The sequence below is a fragment of the Anser cygnoides genome, chromosome 12 (assembly GCF_040182565.1).
Source record: "Anser cygnoides isolate HZ-2024a breed goose chromosome 12, Taihu_goose_T2T_genome, whole genome shotgun sequence".
Lineage (NCBI taxonomy): Eukaryota > Metazoa > Chordata > Aves > Anseriformes > Anatidae > Anser > Anser cygnoides.
Genome location: NC_089884.1, coordinates 12,819,256 through 12,836,331, shown reverse-complemented (window position 1 = coordinate 12,836,331; position 17,076 = coordinate 12,819,256). Strand labels below are relative to the sequence as shown.

The 17,076-nt window shown below is 52.7% G+C and overlaps 1 protein-coding gene across 1 annotated transcript in view; it reads left to right on the top strand.

The window, feature by feature from the left end:
- ATP6V0D1 (ATPase H+ transporting V0 subunit d1) overlaps positions 1-17,076 on the top strand; it is a 36,754-nt gene that overhangs the window by 2,005 nt on the left and 17,673 nt on the right. The window contains exon 2 of the mRNA XM_067004156.1: positions 9,057-9,228. Within this exon, the coding sequence (XP_066860257.1) occupies positions 9,057-9,228 (172 nt within the window). The remainder of the gene's footprint in view (positions 1-9,056; positions 9,229-17,076) is intronic.

Here is a 17,076-nt window from a genome sequence, read left to right as displayed (position 1 = left end):
GTCGGAGTTTAAGAAGAATTTGAACTGTGCTCAGTCATATGGTCTGAATTGTTGGGTAGACCTGTGTGGGGCCAGGAGTTGGACTCGATGATCCTTGTGGGTCCCTTCCAACTTGGGATACTCTGTGGCTCTCTGAAGTGTCAGCTCCGTCTTGCTCGCTGCCGAGTGATTGAGATCCAGGCTCAGCATCTGGAGGGGTCCTTGGCAGGTGGACTCTGGTTGTGTGTTACCTGGAGCTGCTCACCCAGATGTTAACGGAATGGGAACAGAATGCTCTCACTTGCTTCAGCCTCTGCGTACCTTAAAAATATCTGGAATATCTTTATGTAGGACAAGCTTATTTTCATCAGACTTTTCTGCAGGTCTTTGCTTGCAGCAGCCTTTATCGTTCTTGCTGTGGGGCGCAGGGCCTGAAGGAGTGTGATGGGAGGTATTCCTGCTGCCTTGCTAGTCAGCAGCTTCAGCACGCCCTAAACTTTGTCCCCGCAGACTAATTCCTCTTTGGGGTGTTCCTGTGTTTTCAGTTTCTCCTTTTTCTCTCTCTCTCTTTGCCTTCTAAACCCAGTTGCGTAAACTTGGCTCTTCCTGCGCTGCCTTCTGCATTTGAAGTGGCTCGGTTAGGGCTGTCTGTGATTGTCACGGTGTCATTGCCGTCCTGCCCCTGACAGCTCTCTGATGGCTGCTGCAGCTGTGTTCCTCGTCAGGCTCCGTTCAGACCTCAAAGGCTGCTCTGAGCTGCTGCTGTTCTCGTTCCCCCTCCACTTGGCTTTCTCTGCCCCTTCTGTAGAAGGCTTTCCTTCAAGGAACGTTGCTTGCGGTCACTTACGTAGGTCTGTGGTCAGACAATTTCTTTCTCTGTCCCTATAGCTACAATTTTCCTGTCACGTTACTGGTTTTCTGAGCTCTCCAGACTTTAAAGTGCATCCTCTCTCTGTCCGCACTAAATCTAGCGGCTAGTTTATCGGTAGCCACAATAGTCGTTAGGCACACGGTGTTCATGCGCTCTCCTCTGCCTTTCCCCTTCTGTTTTCGCTGCCTCTTCTCAGCGTGCCCCTGGCTCCGCAGCTGGTCGCAGGCCTGGGGCAGGCAGTGGAGAGGCCCTGAGGGACCCGAGGCTGCTCTGCTGCTGCCCCTGGGGTGTGGGTGCCTGCTTGGGCTGCGTGGGGCCCTTGGGTGGCAGTTCGCTGGCACTGATGTTGCTTGAGGATGTTGGGCTTCCAGGTCTGAGGTGCTGCTCCCTCGTGTGTGCTCGGATTGGTGTGGAAGCACAAAGAGGTCGAGTTTTGCGCTTTAGGACTTGAGCTGGCAGCTTGATGCTGCCGGAAGGAGGAGATCGTGCCTTTCTGCGTGATCCTCTGCCGTCTCTGCTTGTCTGATCGCAAAGTAAGCTGATTAAAACTCCTGCTGCCTGCTGAGACCGCTTGCTGCCGTCTCAGGGAGCCATATAGCTCACTGTGATCAGGCAGGCTCCCAAGCTGGCTTTAAAAAGGGCTGGAAAACACGACGAGAATTGCCAGGAGAGCACAACGGCTGTTTTGGCTTAAGCTTTCTCTGGAGACCCTCAGCAACAACCTGTTTAATCCCCTCTTTCAGCCCCAGGAGTCCTGGTTCTCGGGCTGTTCCTCACCCGGAGGTCCTCGTGTGCTGCGTGCCCGCGCTGGATGTGCTCGGGGCTTGCTGCAGCCAGTTCCTGCTTCTGACACGAGGTGTCAGTGACGGGCTTGGAGCTGCTTCCGCTGTGTAAGCACGCATCCGTCCTCAGGCAGGCTCTCCTTGGACAACCAAGCTCAGGAGTCGCTGGGGCTTCTCTCGTCAGAAGGATGCTGAGCTCCTGGAAGCTGTTGCAGCCTGCTGGAGGTCTGGAGTCCGCTCAGGAGAACGCAGTGCTGTCGGTAGAGTTGGACAGCAGCGCTGCTGGAAGAATTGGAGCTCGATCTAGGACAGGAATATCGGTTACAGGCAGGCATTGCTGTTGGTATTCAGCACTGCAGGCCGTGTACGGAGCTTGGAAAGTGGGCAAAAGCATTTTCTTTAGGAGCAGGAGTTTCCGTACCTTCTCGTCAGCGTTCATTAGCCTCTCACTGCTGATGCTCCCCTGCTGGCTGAGGGCAGTGAGGCTGGGAAGCAGCCAGCTGGGAAGTGGCAGGCGCTTGGTTCGGGCTTGGTGCGAGCCAGCTGAGCCTCAGAGGTGCGATTGGGAGGCGGGTGGTGGCTGGGAGACGCAAATAATTGATAAACGTGGTCCTTAGGGAAAGGAGGAGTTCCCGATGATGCAGTTCTTCTTTCTCACCTCCACAGCCTGGTCTACCAGCCTTTGTTTCTGGGGTGCAGACAGCTGGACAGTGAGATCGGGGCGTGGAGGTGGGTCGTGCGTGTCCTGGGCTGCCCGGCTCCGTGCCGCCTGGAGGCTTGCCCTGAGCGGCATCCTCCCGCGTGCCTGAGCCTTGTTTCTTGTTAAATGCATCCGTGTCAGTGCACAGCGTGTGCCAAACTGGTGCAGGGCTGGGTGTTGTGGAACGAGCCAAGACCGGGCTGGCTGTGAGTCTGGAAGGGCACTGAAGCAAGGGCCTGCCTGGGCAGCAGCGCGGGCTCCTGGCTCCAGCGCATTGATGGTGCATGTGCCACAGGCTCCTGAGTGCAGAATTTTATTGTGATGGTCCCAAGGACCTTTCTTTCCTCCCGCGGAGGCCTTGGCTTTATCGTGCTGCAGGCCGAGTGCTCCCCGCATCTGCTTTCCCCAAGGGAGGAGCAGAAGAGGCCGTGCTGCCCTTCTCTCTTGGGCTTTATCACTGTGCTCTTGGAGTCTGTGCCGCGGAGGCTGGGGCTGGGCTTCTCTTCCAGCTTAGCTGCAGGAGCGCCGTGTCCTTTCTCATGCAGAGAAGCTGCGGTGCTCATTGATGGAGCAAGGAGAGGCCACGTGATGGATCTAAGCCCTGCCATGCTTCAGGACCACCTTGAACTTGGAGGCTGCTTCAGGCCAAGCCCGGAGCTCTGCAGGTGCAGCAGCCCAGCCTTTACACGTGCAGGGACCTCCTGAAAGCGCGGGATGGGGCCACTGCCCTGGCATCTTTTCTTATTTTTGTGAAAAACTGGCCCTGGGCTCGCTGGGGTGCATCATGGCTGCGCAGGAGGAGCGGCCCTGCCCCAGGAGCTCCCATCCGACACACTGGGCATCTGACACCAGGCAGAGCTCTGGGGCCTGAGCAGGGCTCGGGAGCGTTCCTGCCCCATGAGCCCTGGCTGCGAGTGTGACAAAAGAGCAGCAGCCCCAAGGCTGCCCTGCGCCCGCCGGGGCTGCTCGGTCGGCTCTCCTCTTGAAGCAAGCTCAAGCAAAACACGTCAAAAATAAACGGCGGCCCTTGCGCAGCCGCGGTGGCCAACAGACGCTGTGGTCTCTGGCTTCCTGCAGGGTTCACCAGAGGCTCGCTGCTGTTTGTTCTGGCCTCCTTCACCAGGTGGAGACCTACCCCACAGCCTCGCATAGCTAAACTTCAGGCGGCACCTGAGGTCAGCTTCTCAGCACGGGCGCAGCCTGATGCCTTGTCTGGATCCTGCCCCTCGTCAGAAGGTGGCAGTGCCTGGGCTTCCCAGCACGCGTCACCTGCAGCCTGTCACCGCTGGTGTCCTGCTGCTCTTCCTCCTCTGCTCTCGGTCCCTGCAACGTGGGGCTGCTTCTGCCCCGTTCCTCCTAGCTTCCGAATGATTTGTTGCTTTTCCCTTAAACTTCACTAGGCATCACAGCGGTGTCCTGGACTCCTGAGATCGCAGCCATGGTTTGCTTCGGCACGCTTTCAGAGTGGAGAAAAAGGTACGCAGGTATGGAGGGCTGAAGCTTCCCGGTGCAGGCAGGCCGGGAGAGGTGCCCTCATCTCCTGCGAGGGTCAGGAGAGGGATGCTTGGTGGAGGGGCTCCTGGGGAAACGAGAGCTGTCAGGGCTGGGATAGAAGCTCTGAGGGGGCCGAGTTGAACCCCAGGAAGGGCTGGGCTGGGAACACGGGCTGAGGACCTCTGAAACAAGGTGGAGAGTTAGAGGTGACACGGTGATGGGGAAGGGGCCAGAGAAGTCGCTTCTGGGCCCAGCTGTGGCGCCGTGGAATTTGCTGCCTGGCACTGGAGGGGTGGCACATCACTGATACTGGTGTGGTGCGACCACAGAAAGGGTCTGAAATTCTGCAGAAAAGGAAGGGTCTCTCGGCATTTCTCAAGTCAGGTTTCAGAGAATCGGTTTCAGAAGCGTCTGAAGCGGTTATAAACACAGCGACGAGCTGGAGGGTGAGAGCTGCAGTCTTCTGAAGGGAGATGTGGGCGATGCAGCTGATCTGCAGACTGCTGCGTAATCCCTCGCTCGGTTACTTTACTCCTCGGGCCTGGCAGATAACAAACCATGTTTTATTTTGTATATATGCAGCGACGGCCCTGGTTTGGAGTGAGACGTTGGGGTTGCAGCAGGTAACTGTGCGAAAATAAGGGTTTAGCTCAGAAGCTGTGAATGTTGGTTTCATGCCCGTGTGAGAGGACGATCAGTCCTTGCTGGAAGTGCCTGAAATCTGAACTCGGTGTCCGGCTCCGCAGCACAGCTTCAGGAGGGTGCTGGAGAGCACAGGGGTGGAAGTATGAGCTGGCGGGGCCATAGGTCGCTGCGAGCGTCTGAGTAATGCGTGCAGGGCAGGCTCTGGTGGCAGACAGATGTCTGAAAGGCTGAGTAACGGCTCCATTCTGGGTTGTGACAAAGCAGATTTGCAGGGGAACGTACTATTACTGCTGTGGATGTGAGGTCCCTCAAGGAAATGTCACCTGAAGTGTCCAGATGTGGTGTTGGCACAGCTGTGCACCAAAGTAAGCTCCAGCTGACAGCAAACTGCGTCCAAATCGGAGTGCCTGGTCTGAGGGCTGGAAGGAGACTGCTGTAAGCGCTCGAGATTACCGTGACATGTACTGCTGCTCCACAGGAATACTCGGCAAAGAAAAGGATGTGGTTCTGAGGAGCTGTTGTGTTCCCGCGTGAGGCAGCTTTCTGGGAGTTGTGACCTGGCCGTGATTTACTGGGCTCTGCGGGGGAGGCGAGAGAACAAAAGCAGCACGGTCATTCACGAGCTCCCTTGCCAACTCCTGGCTCAGGCTGTTCTTGAAGTGCGTGAACCACCTGGAAAAGTGCCGCAACAGGCAAGCGCTCCCCTCGGAAGCGATGCCCGGCTTGAGGCAGGGCGCTGTTAGTCAGCATCTGGAGAGGCTCGCCAGGCGCAGCTCATCTCTAGGTGGGAGCCCAGAGCAGCGTGGGGATCTCAAATTCCAGCTCAACTCGTGCTAGGAAATAAGAGCTTGGGCTTCTGGAGAGCCTGAGGCTTGCTCAGCAGTGGGTCTGCTTGTTAGTCACCGTGCTACCGAGGCTCCTGTGGCAGGGGATTCTTCCCGGGAAGAGCCCCAGGATCAGTCAGCTCTTCCCAGGAAGCCTGATACGTGCGCAGTCACACCAACATCTCCCACACCTCCCGGACGGGACCCGGGGAGCGGCCCCGCGGCTGGAGGAGGACGGGCTCGTGTGAGGCGCTGGTACGCCGTGGGATGCTTTGAGTCAGGGTTTGTAACCGCAGCCCAACTGTTGGAAAATGTCGTGTTCTGTCTGCTTGGATGCGAGGAGATGCAGAGGAGTTCAGTTCCTGCAGCTTGTGGCTGGCCTTCCCTGTAAAAGTGATTTCCAAGTGTTACATAAACACGGCCCTTAGTCCAGTTACAACACGGCGTTGTGCTGGCTCTTGTGCTGTGGCGTGGGGGGCCAGCCCCCTCGCTGCGCGGGACAAAACACTCCGGCCGGGCAGAACTTGCTCGGAGCTGTTGATGGAGAGGCTGCGAGGCACAGCCAGAGCGCGTGGGGGGCAGCCCTGCCCGCTTGGCTGCGCTTTTCCCGTCCCTCCATCCCTGGCGCTGGCTCTCCAGCACCAAGGGGCCAGGCAGCGAGGAGGATTCTTGCGGCCTCAAAGGTTGGAGCTGAGCTGCAGGTGGTGGTGGTGGCACCGCCAGGTCCCTTCCTGCAGCAGCTCGGGCACGCCAGAAGTGGCACGCAGCTCTTCAAACAAGTGCTGAGCTCTTCTCTTTGCCAGGCCCCTGCTTGGCACCAGCTTCTTCTGCCTGGCCTCCCGCCGTGCTCGAGGTGTTGGGGATGGGACTGTCTGCCTCGGGAGTCTTACAGCTTTCCCCTGTTGTTTTCATTTCCCCCTCAGCCCAGGGGAATGCAGGAGGCTCGCTGTTGCTGGGAGGTCTCAGCTCCGGGGCTAGAAGCAGTGCTCAGATCCATCACTTTCGTCGAGGAGAGCTAAAGCTGAACGCGGGGCTTTGGCTGCATTTGCCCCGATTTGTCTGCGCCGTGCACTGCTCTCAGCAAGCTGTTTGAGCTGAGTAATAACTTCAGTAAGCAGCTTTTGTGGAGCTGGTGGCTGCAATGGGGCTGTCGCAAGGCATCCTTAAAACACTTCTCCCCTCTCTTCTGTTGTGTTGGAGTTGAGGAAATAAGCTGAAAGCCTTGGAAGTTTCCCTGCTGAAACAAGATCTGGTAGGATATGCAGCAGCGGTTTCCTCTCCAAGTTCCCGTATAGCTGCAAAACAACATCACATGCCTTCTTGCACAGCCTGAGCTTCCATCAGGGCTGTTACAGGGAACTTAGAGGAGGCGGTACGTGGGTGTAGCTGCTGCAGTCCCCTGAGCCTTACCCTGCAGTCTGATTACACGGGCACAATCCTCCTGCTGGAACCTTTTCTCTCATGCTTGGTGAGCAGCTGCTGACTTTTGCTCCGTGCTTTCTCCAGCTTCCATTAACTGCAAGCTGGTAAAGCTCTGATCTGACAGCGGCACTTAATTTCCACTCGTACTCCAAAGCTCATCATCAAAAGTCGTCTTGTTTTGGAAAGACTGATGTCAGCGTTGCCTCAGTTTACCTTGTAGCCCTAGGTCTTGGTACAAGCCCAGACTTTCTAGGGTATATTTTGGGGGGACTGAAAACTCAGCAAGACTTAATTCTGATATATTGTCACCGTCTTAGCTGTCAGAAGCCAGGTAGGTGCAGAACTGCTCGGTGGGAGCTTCCTGGGAGCTGGGTTTTGGGGGGTTCACCAAGTGATTGCCATCAGGGAGGAGGTGACCATCAGCAGTAACAAACCTGTGCAGGCCAAACAGAGGCGAGGGGCTTTCTGAGTTTTGGCATGATCTGGTTTTGGGGTGCTTGACTTTGTAGCAAAGGTCATGTTGGGGAAAAAAAAGCATCCATCATCTCCGTTATCCAGCTCGTGTTTTCCCGTCTCAGAAGTATGAGCAGAAGTTCATGGTGCTCTGGTGGAACAGAGCACAGCTGTTGGGCTGCAGCACAGCCTGGGGAGCAGAGATCTAGGTTAAGTTTCTGCTTTGCTTCAGCCATGATGCAAGCTGTTGAGCAAGTAGCTCTCTTTGCTGCATCCAGGATTCCTTATTAAAAGTAAGTGGAGTATAAAACTGTCCTGGAAACTGCTGAGAAACATGACAGAAACTGAGTGCTATTAAGTGTCTGGCCTTTTTTCACCCCCCTCTATAACCACCATCTGTTTCCTGTGAGACTTAGCAGTGGTAACGTCTTCGTAACGAAACAGTGCTGGGTCAAAAATGTCTTTGCTGGACCCCGTTGGAAATACCCAGAAGAATTTAAGTCAGCCTGAAAGCTTTTTGACCCCCCTGCCCCTCTGGATGAGGCCAGTGTCACGCTGTACAGTACAAGCTCAGCTTGGAGCTCAGTGCTGAGAATGCTGTCCAGCTCGTGGCTGTAGCTGACTGTAACGTCAAAAGATCAGTCTCCTCAAGCTAGGCTTGACCCATGTCATATTATGCATGTGCATTTCTCTCACTTCTCTCTCTGTCCGTGTGCAGGTTGCCATGCTCATCCTGTGGTGCTGAGGACATGCGTGGTTCAGCAGGAGGGGAAGGCAACCTCAGTGCTCCTGCTTCAGGGAAAGCAGGGAGAAGTTTCTTGATTTTTCTGTTTGTTTTCTCTGGACAGTGCGTTCACATCTGGTTTGGCTAAACTCTTCCAGCTATTCTCCTTTCCCCCCATAAAGGCCTTGAATCCCTGGGAGGATGCTTGCCTAACTGGCCCTCAGAGGTGAAGCTGAAGGGAGGTGAACACCATGTACCAGTGCAGCTAGTAATGCTGTGAGGAATGGGATTATATGACGTTCCTCAGCTCTGGATTCAGTTTTTCCATACGGACACTTAAATGCATTTGGCTCACACAGGATTTTTATCTTGACAGAGGTCAGCATGCTGTGGTTGCTTGCTGTCCAGCACTGTGGCTCAGGTGGGCACCTGACCTGCAGCAAGGGTACCAGAGGAAACTGCTCGAAGCTGGAGGGGAGGAAGGCTTCTGAGCACGTTCCTCCATCCTGAGCAGGGAATGCCTGCTGTGCGAGATGGGTTAGGATGGGCTTCCTCTTCGCCAGCCCCTCTCTGCCTTGTGATGCCTGACTTTACCAGAGTAGTTGGTTGGACTCACTTGATGATGTCCTAGCAGCTTTACAATTTCAAGGTTGTTGCTTGCGTCTCTTTGGCTTTGAAAGTGTTTCGGACGCCTCCTGCCTGCCAGTCATTGCTGAGGACACCTGTTTGTTGGAGGCAGGTGGGCTCTCGGTCCTGATCGCATCTCAGAAGCCTGTGACCAGAGTACTTTTGGCTAGAGGAAATAAGACTTAAGTTCTCTAGACGTTAAGGCCAGTAGCAAATACTTTTTTCCTAGAAAATCAGTAGCCTTTCATCTTATCAAGCAAGCTGGCAGAGATATGTGCTCAGTTATGCAGACAGTGACCATTTCCCTTTTAAGATGGGGCACGGCTGCTGCAGTGGAACTGATCTTTTTCCTGTGATAAGATGGTCCGCGATAAAGCTGAGTGCAAACGTAACTATGGCTTTTAATGTGTAGGTTTTTGTCTAGGTGACCTTTCAGAGAAGGGAATGCCCAGAGCTGGCCCCCAGCTTCCTCAGGTATGCTCAGAACCCCACCCAGCACAAACCCTGTAGCGTGGACCTCTGCTTTCTTTTTCAGACCTGAAGCTGCACCTGCAGAGCACCGACTATGGGAACTTCCTGGCGAACGAGGCGTCCCCGCTCACCGTCTCCGTCATAGACGACAAGCTGAAGGAGAAGATGGTGGTGGAGTTCCGGCACATGAGGAACCACGCGTACGAACCCCTAGCGAGTTTTCTGGACTTCATCACGTGAGTACCCGGTGTTCTTAACAGCTCGTGAAACCTTGTTCATCCAGACTCGGGGACTCTCAGACCAACTTTCCACACTGAGCCCTGTACCTACTGTGTTTTCTGCAGCTCTTTGGATGGAACTGTTCTGGAGGTCTCAAACAAGCTGGCACAGCATTCCTGTGGTGGTAAAGGCTTTTGCTCCTAGGGTGTGCGTGCTTTGCTTGCACTGCTGCTTGCCTGCCTTCTCTGCAGAACTGCCTTTAGCCTGTATTAGAGCTGAGGCATTTACCCTTGTCCCTAACGTAGATTTTCCAGGGCTTTTAGTGTGATTCTGTTCCAGAATATCAACATGCACATGACAGTGTGGCAGTGCTGGTTCTGACTCTTCATCAGGGCTGCTGTGATCCTGCCATCCAATCCCAGTGGCTGTAAGCCTGCATCTGACCCCATCGTAAACTGGTTCAGGGAGCTGAGCTGGCCAAAAATTGAACAACTTTCTCCTTTTGGGGTTAATCTCCAATTAGTTTCCTCGGCTAGCTTGGTGGGATCCAACAAACGCCAGCATTAGGGAAAAGGAGGGCCTAGAGTGTGCAGCAGGAGAGGGCAGGGCTGGGGCAGGCTCAGCACGCCTGTGTCAGTGTGTGAACAGACACTCGGCTCCTGTGTGCAGTTCCACAGCTGGTTCAGCTGATGTAAAAGGCTCGAAATAGCACAGCGTTCTTGCAGGTCCTTCCTGTTGTAATCATTCCATGTCTAAACAGTCCCACTATCTCATTTGTCTAACCCAGTGCCTCATATCTGTAATTTTCTGGGTCACTGTGCTAAAGCCACCTGTCTTTTTTTAAGCCTTTCCTATTTTCTAAGAGGTAGCTTTTTCTTACATGCCTGTCACTAAAGCTCATGGAATTTCCTTATCTGGCTCCAGATACGAAGCATGACATCAGCAAGGCATGGCAAGGCCCTCATCCTGCAGCAGCACTCCCAGTGGTTGGAGCAGTTTCTAGGTCATCATCTGAGTTGTATGGAGCAATCTCTTCTATTTTCTGAAGCTTCAGATAATAGAAGTTTCAAAATGCCATTTGGCCAAACTTGAATTTGTTGTAAAAACATCAGGACGGTTAGAGCCTGGCCATACTGGGTAGGCTGTCCTCCACTGATGCTTTTCCTTTTCCCTAAAACTGAAGGGCAGCAATGTTGTCTCTGTGGAAGTATCCTCGTAATCACTGTTAGTCTGTTTTTTAGCTCCTCTTGTATTGTTTTAAAGACAACAGCCCAGGCAGGACACATGAGTATTTTGCAGACTTAGAAACTTTGTTCCCTGTTGGTTCCACTTTGAAAACTGATGTTTGAAAAAGATGAACTGTGAGGTGTCAGGCCGTGCCTGCCTGGTAACACACTGCGTGACTTTGGAGGGCTGCAGGTGGCTGTGGAAATCCCGTTCCCTGTTACATCAGCCCTGTTGACTCTTATCCTTGTTTACATTGAGCTGGAGTTGTGCAGAAGACCTGAAATTTCTCGTGTAATGTGACAGGCTGGATCTTATCAGCTGTTTGAATGATTTGACTTTAAAGCTGGTGTTCGCTCTCAGCTCGGTTTAACTCTGATCTTGTTCAGCCTCTGTCTCTGATTTCGGAGAGCTGTGTAGAACAAAACAACCCCGTGCAGATATCTGTACATCTCGCCTACTGCGTAATCTCTTCTTGAATGTATCACTCCCATTTGGCACAGGACGTTTCTTCCTCGAATTGTCTTTGCTCTCATCTCTTCTTTTTGCTGAAGATTTGTTTTAATGCGGCTGTCTTCATAGCCTGGAGGAAGGCAGAAGATGAAGCAGAATAAAAACTCTTCCTGCAGGAAGAGTCTCCACCCTCTTGCGGAGCCTTTTCTGCGAGGAGTCTGAGTGTTCAGTGGCATTTCATCGTAGTTCTGGTGTGCTGCTGGTGGAGCGGTCTCCTCGGGGTCTGCCCTCATCACACCGGTGGCGTATTGCTGAAACAGAGAATGTGTTCGCAGCTTCAGCTGGACCGAGGTGGGAGTTGCTGTCAGCCTGTTAGAAGCTCTGATAGCACTACAGACAAGTTAAAGCAGAAGAATGAGGATAGGGAAGCACAAGGAGTTTGGATAGGGTACTGGTTTTGCCCTTCCCTTCATAATCCTAATATATTTAGTGAGTGGGATGATGGAAAAGGGTGTAGGCTAGCAGTGACTTCTTGGGGTGCCTTTCAGGCTGTGTTCTGTTCCCTGAAACTGCCCCATGGGTTGTAGTAGATCTTGGTTTGAGGCAGGGGGCAGTAGTTTCAAAGTATTGTACCATGCGAAGCTTCCCATGCGCGTCCCAGATAGCTGGAGTGGAATTGCAGGAGCTATATGTCAAGCTTAAAATGGAAGGAAATGTTTTGTGGTGTGTCCAGTACAGTTCCAAAGCTCGCTGCTCTAGGATGCTTTTTATGTACTTAACGTTTTTGGCCTTTGTGAGAACATTGGAGGATGTCACACGAGACAGGTACCACCTCACGGAGAGCAGCCCGGCTGTAGGTGGCTGGTGCCCCGAGGTGGATCAAGCATTTAAAAAAAGAGTCAGGCTTTCTGGTTCGTGAACATCCAGCTGAAGTCTGGGATGCTTCTGAGTTGATCCACGCACTGCTATCGTGCTCTCCAGAGTTACCTGTTTTAGGAGGTGCTCAGACCTTAACCTGGGTCACATTGCTGAGGAGATCACAGAATCATAGAACGGCTCGGGTTGGAAGGGACCTCAAAGACCATCTAACTCCATCCCCATGCCATGGGCTGGGATGCCACCCACTAGATCAGGTTGCTCAGGGCCCCATCCAGCCTGGCCTTGAACACCTCCAGGGATGGGGCATCCACAGCTTCTCTGGGCAGCCTGTGCCAGTGCCTCACCACTCTTACAGCGAAGAATTTTCTCCTAATGTCTAGTCTAAATCTCCCCTTTTTTAGTTTAAGCCCATTCCCCCTTGTTGTATCATTATCTACCCGAGTAAAGAGTCCTTCTCCATCCTTGTTAGAAGTTCCCTTTAAGTACTGAACGGTCTCACTGAGGTCTTCCTTGAGCCTCCTCTTCTCCAGGCTGAACATCCCTGGCTCCCTCAACCTTTCTTCATAGGAGAGGTGAGATCTGGGGAGCTGATCGTGGGACCTTTCCACCTTCAGCTGCTCCAGAGCTGACCAAAGCCACGCTGTTCATCCCTGTGTGGGATTACGCCGCGTGGTTTCTCTTGCCTCCTTGAGCAGTCCGTGAGCCAGGCGATGGGGACGGGGGAAGCAGGATCTGCGATACCCAGCGCTGCTGTGACCGGCTGGCACACCTCCGGCTTTGAGCTGGGATGGCGTGGAGGCTCCAGAGCTCCCAGAGGACTCGTGTTCCCCGTGTGCTGCCCTTGCCCAGCTCCTGGAGGAGGCAGCGCTGCCCGCAGCTTGCCAGAAGGTGGCACCCCAGCCCCGCGGCTGCCTGCACCCAGGTGCCTGCAGCACGTAGGTAAGGGTGGGCACCCACCGAGGTGGGCAGGAGCCAGCTCCCCTGCAGAGCCTGGGGGAGAGGAGGGCGTCTAAAAGCACACGGACTGAGCTGCGGCAAGAACTCAGCTATACGCAGCCCCAAAGCAAGGTCTTTGTCCCAAAGCTACTTGCTGTCACTGATTTCTGCCCGGTGGTGCTCCTTTCCCCAGTGACTTTCCTGGCTCCGATCCTCTCCGTGGCAGCACTGCATTGTCAGTACCAAAATATTGAGGAAGTTGGCTGACTTCCCTCTTGTTTTTTCAGGTTCTAGCTGTAGTTGGCTTCCTGTGCCACTGCGTATCGCTGCAAGGAGGAACTCAACTTGCTGAGAGCTCAACTTATTGAGCCTTCCACAGCCCCTACAAAACACCTGCTAGCTCTGTGCCTCGCTGCGCAGCTCCTCGCTGGATGACTGCTGGTGCTTCCCTGTGTTTTTCAGTCGACCGTAGTAGGTCTGAGTGATGGGCACAAGCTGGTTGTTAGCTTCTCTGCTCCAACACAAATAACTGACTGTTTGGCTGAGGGAATGTGGCGACGTTCTGTAGGGCAGCAACAAACAGGTATTAAGTGTACTTGAAACAGCAAAACCCACTTCCTGAATTCAGCAAGCACATATTGACTTGCGGGATGGAAGTGGGTTTTAGGTTCTTCTCAGTGATGTTCTGCCCTGCCTCTCTGTAAAGGCTTTGTTCTTTGTGTTAGCCTGACACAATGCCATGTCCTGTCCGTCTTCCCTTCCAGTGCTCCTGCCTACAGTTCAGATAGGATCCTTTTATCTCTGCTCTGTGCCATTTCTCCTGACTCTAGTCAGCTGTAGCCCGATCAGATTGTCAGCTTTGGTATTTTTTCCAGTGGAGGGAGGGAAAGCTTTTTTGCCCTTGCTCCAGCACAGGGTTTTCCCTGCTAGTGAAAGCCCGGTTCCTCAGCAGCGTGGCTGGGGGCTCTGGCAGCCGTTCGGAGGCTTGAGCCCCTGCAGCAAGCTGATGGGCAGAGGAGGGCTCAATCCCGTGGTCAGGCTGGGGGAGCTGCTGGTGGCTGCTGAAACCAGACTCAGAGGCCGCTGCAGGAGCAAGGCTTGAGGTGAAGTCGGGTGTGAACACGTTGTCCAAGTCTGCGATCGAGCCTGTCAGCAGAGGACGGGCTAGGACATCATTTGTCTTTGCCTCACCAGTCTGCTAGACCTCAAGAACAGAGTCCTTGTTGCCCCAGTGATGTACCTGGGAACTTGGCTTCTGGTGTGTTTTTGTGGTCACAAGACCTGTTTTTGACTAGGCTGCATGTACTTTTTCCCCTTGCACATGCCTTTTCTTAGCTGACACTTCCCTCTACTACCTTCTTCGTGACCCGTTCCTGCTCTGCCTCTCCCCAGCACTGGATAGATCTAGTTTCTGCTGCATGACTTTGAGTTGAAACTTAATCTTACGGCAGTGGTTTTCTAAAGCCAAACTGTTTCAACTGCTACTTGAGCTGAAGAGCAATAATCCTCTCCTCTGGAGTAGGAAGCTGCTTGTCTTTATTCTAAATGTACTGATGCATCCTGGCATCGTTGCGTGAGGTTACAAAATATGACTGCCTCCTTTTGAAGCCCTTTCTTACAAAAATAACTCCTAATGCTTTACATTACAGGCACTGGCAGTTCATTTGGGCAAATGCAACAACCTGAAGGATCTTTTCCGATGCTGTTGTGGTGAAAACTGTACTATGCTGTTTTCAACTAGTTGCTGAGACCTTGGTGGCGGTGGGTTTGGGAAGGAAAAATTACCATAGCAGCTGGGGATCCTGCAATAAAAGGTTTATGAGCCTTTTCTGGCAGAGACGGTTTTGGCAGAGCAGCACAGGTTCCTGACAAACAGCTTCCCTGTTTGCAGGGAGTGCAAAGTTGAACTGATAAGCCAAGTTCTTGGAGGGGTTATGCAACATTCAAAATAAGAGGGCACAAAACTAATGGTCTGGAAATGATCACAGGCTTGTGTCCTCCGGATGGTAGCATCAGAACTGCATCTGCTCCCCTGCTTACCCGAGGGACAGCACTCACACCAGTTTCCCAGAACGAGTGTCCGTGAAGCTAACTGGGTTGTGCGCCTGACTGGTGGCTGCAGGAGTCGTCTTTGAAAACTGTGTAGCCGTGGGTGTCCGCTTTGGAAAGGGCAGCGTGTTCTTTGAAAGGTGGATTTCACTGTGTGTTGTGCTTTATTCCCAAGCCTGTAGCACCTGGAGCACATTTCATTTCGCCAGTTCATTTAATCTGGGACACCATAACCCTACTTCTACTGACCAGCGCTGTTCTTCACTTGGAAGGTGTTAGCATGGTGCCTGGCAAGCACACCGAGCTGCAGCAATCATCAGAAAAGCCAGCAAAGCATTATTAAAGCGAGTCCAGGAGTTGGACTCGATGATCCCTGCGGGTCCCTTCCAATTTGGATATTCTGTGATTATTGTTGGTGGTAATAAAGATGCAGCAAAATGGTAGTGATGAGCTCCAGATGTAAGCCCACGTTACATTAACAAACATAAATCTTCCCAACGAAGCTTTGCAGCCCTGAGAAGGGGCCCTAGCAGGCAAGCTGTAGGTGATTAGGTGAGAACACATCACCTTGCACTACACCCACATCCACGCTGATGCTGTTTCATCCAGAGGCAGTGTGTGGATTTAACTGCCTTCTCTGGCTCTGCTTAAAGCTGATTCCCTCTGCTTATTCTGCAGCCTGCAGGAAGGGTTCTTGCCCTTGCCTCCTGTTCCTTCGGCGTCTCTTGGAGGCATTAAAATGAAGGGGAAGGAGTATGGTGTGAGGCTACCTGTGCTCCTCTGATGGATTTATGCATGGTTGCAGCTTTTCCAGAAGGCACCTTGCGTGCACGCCTTCAGCTGGATGAACGTTCACTGAGCACTACTGCCCCCGTGTAACGTGCTTCACTCCTTCGTGGAAACTCTTTTAAAGGTCTTTTGGTGTTGGACCTCAGCAGCTTTCATTTTCCTTCTACTTTCCGAAAGATTTGCCTCACTCAGTGCTCTAGACAGGCAGTTTCAGCCCCAAAAGAGCCTGGAGGCCAAGAGATGTTGCTTCTGAAGGCTGGCGTGCCTTGGGTCCCTCTTCAGGCCCTCCTCAGTTAGAAGCCCAGCAGATGCTCACGTAGAACTGTGTAAACATTGCGAAGCCGTGCGATGTGAGGAAGGTGGCAAAATAGTGTATGCAAGCTTGGCTTTTGCAACTGGTTTATGTGCAGGCAGCATGATGAGATGTTTCTGGTCAATATTTAAAACGTAATTAGTGCTCAAGTCTGCCTCAGCACAGCACAGAGTGCTAGGGCTCAGCCGTGCGTACCAGCCTAGTGTTACTCAAGCTGCGAGGTCAAGCTTTAAGGCATCGAATTTAAGCAACCAGAGACTCTTGCATGAGGCTGCGAGGTGTTCAAAACAATAGTGCTGTTTCAAGGGGTTTGTATGCATCTAGAACACATCATCATATTCATAAAACTTCAAAATTAAAGTACTTCTTTGATTTTTTTTTTCTAATTAGCCTTTGTGGCTAACTCTGAATGAGTGCTTATAAGTTGCCGGATGATACCACTGGAAAACTGAGGTCAGTATCCCAAGAGATCTAGACTCACTAGAAGATGGTAAAAATCATGTGGAGATGCAGCTAAATATAGATTAATGCTGAGAACATTCCTGGATACTTGGATTTGAAAGGCTGCCACAGCCTCTGTAGTACCGTGAAGTTATAGCTCTCTGCTGTGAAATGGTCTCGTTGATCTAAGTTTAGTAGAGCACCCACTTATTGGCTGAGTGCCCTTGGTTTGTGGTGGCAACCATAAAATTCTCAGCTTTTTCTTTAGCAGGTTCACAAAACTACCGCTTGCGTGTGGTTTTTGTTGGTGTGATGCTAGGAAAGAGAGTGTAGAAAGAGAGAAAGAGGTCAGCACACCTCGGTGGAGATGATCGCGCTGCATCTGCATTCCCTGGACTGCCTGAATTTCGGCTGCAGACAGTGGGTAAAACGTCCTGGGCAGAGGCTGCCGGTCTGACTTGTTCTTGTCTGAGCTGAAAATTTGACTTTAGGATTTATTTCAGTTCATTGCTGTCTATTACTCGAACAAGCCTCGAACCTCGGGATCCTCCTGAGGTCCCTTTCCTTTCCCCTTCAGGGCAGCTGTACAGTTGTGCACTGATGATGGTAAAGCCATGCTCCAGATGCAAACCTCTCAGGTGTTGGCACTGTTCTTAGGGTCAGCTACTGCTCCTTTGTGCTTTGAAGCCTGTGCCTTGCTTTCCCCAATGGCTGCTTGCATTCAGAGCCCAAGAGATGTAAGAAATGGCTCCGTGTACCAGCACTTTTGCTCGGGTCTTGA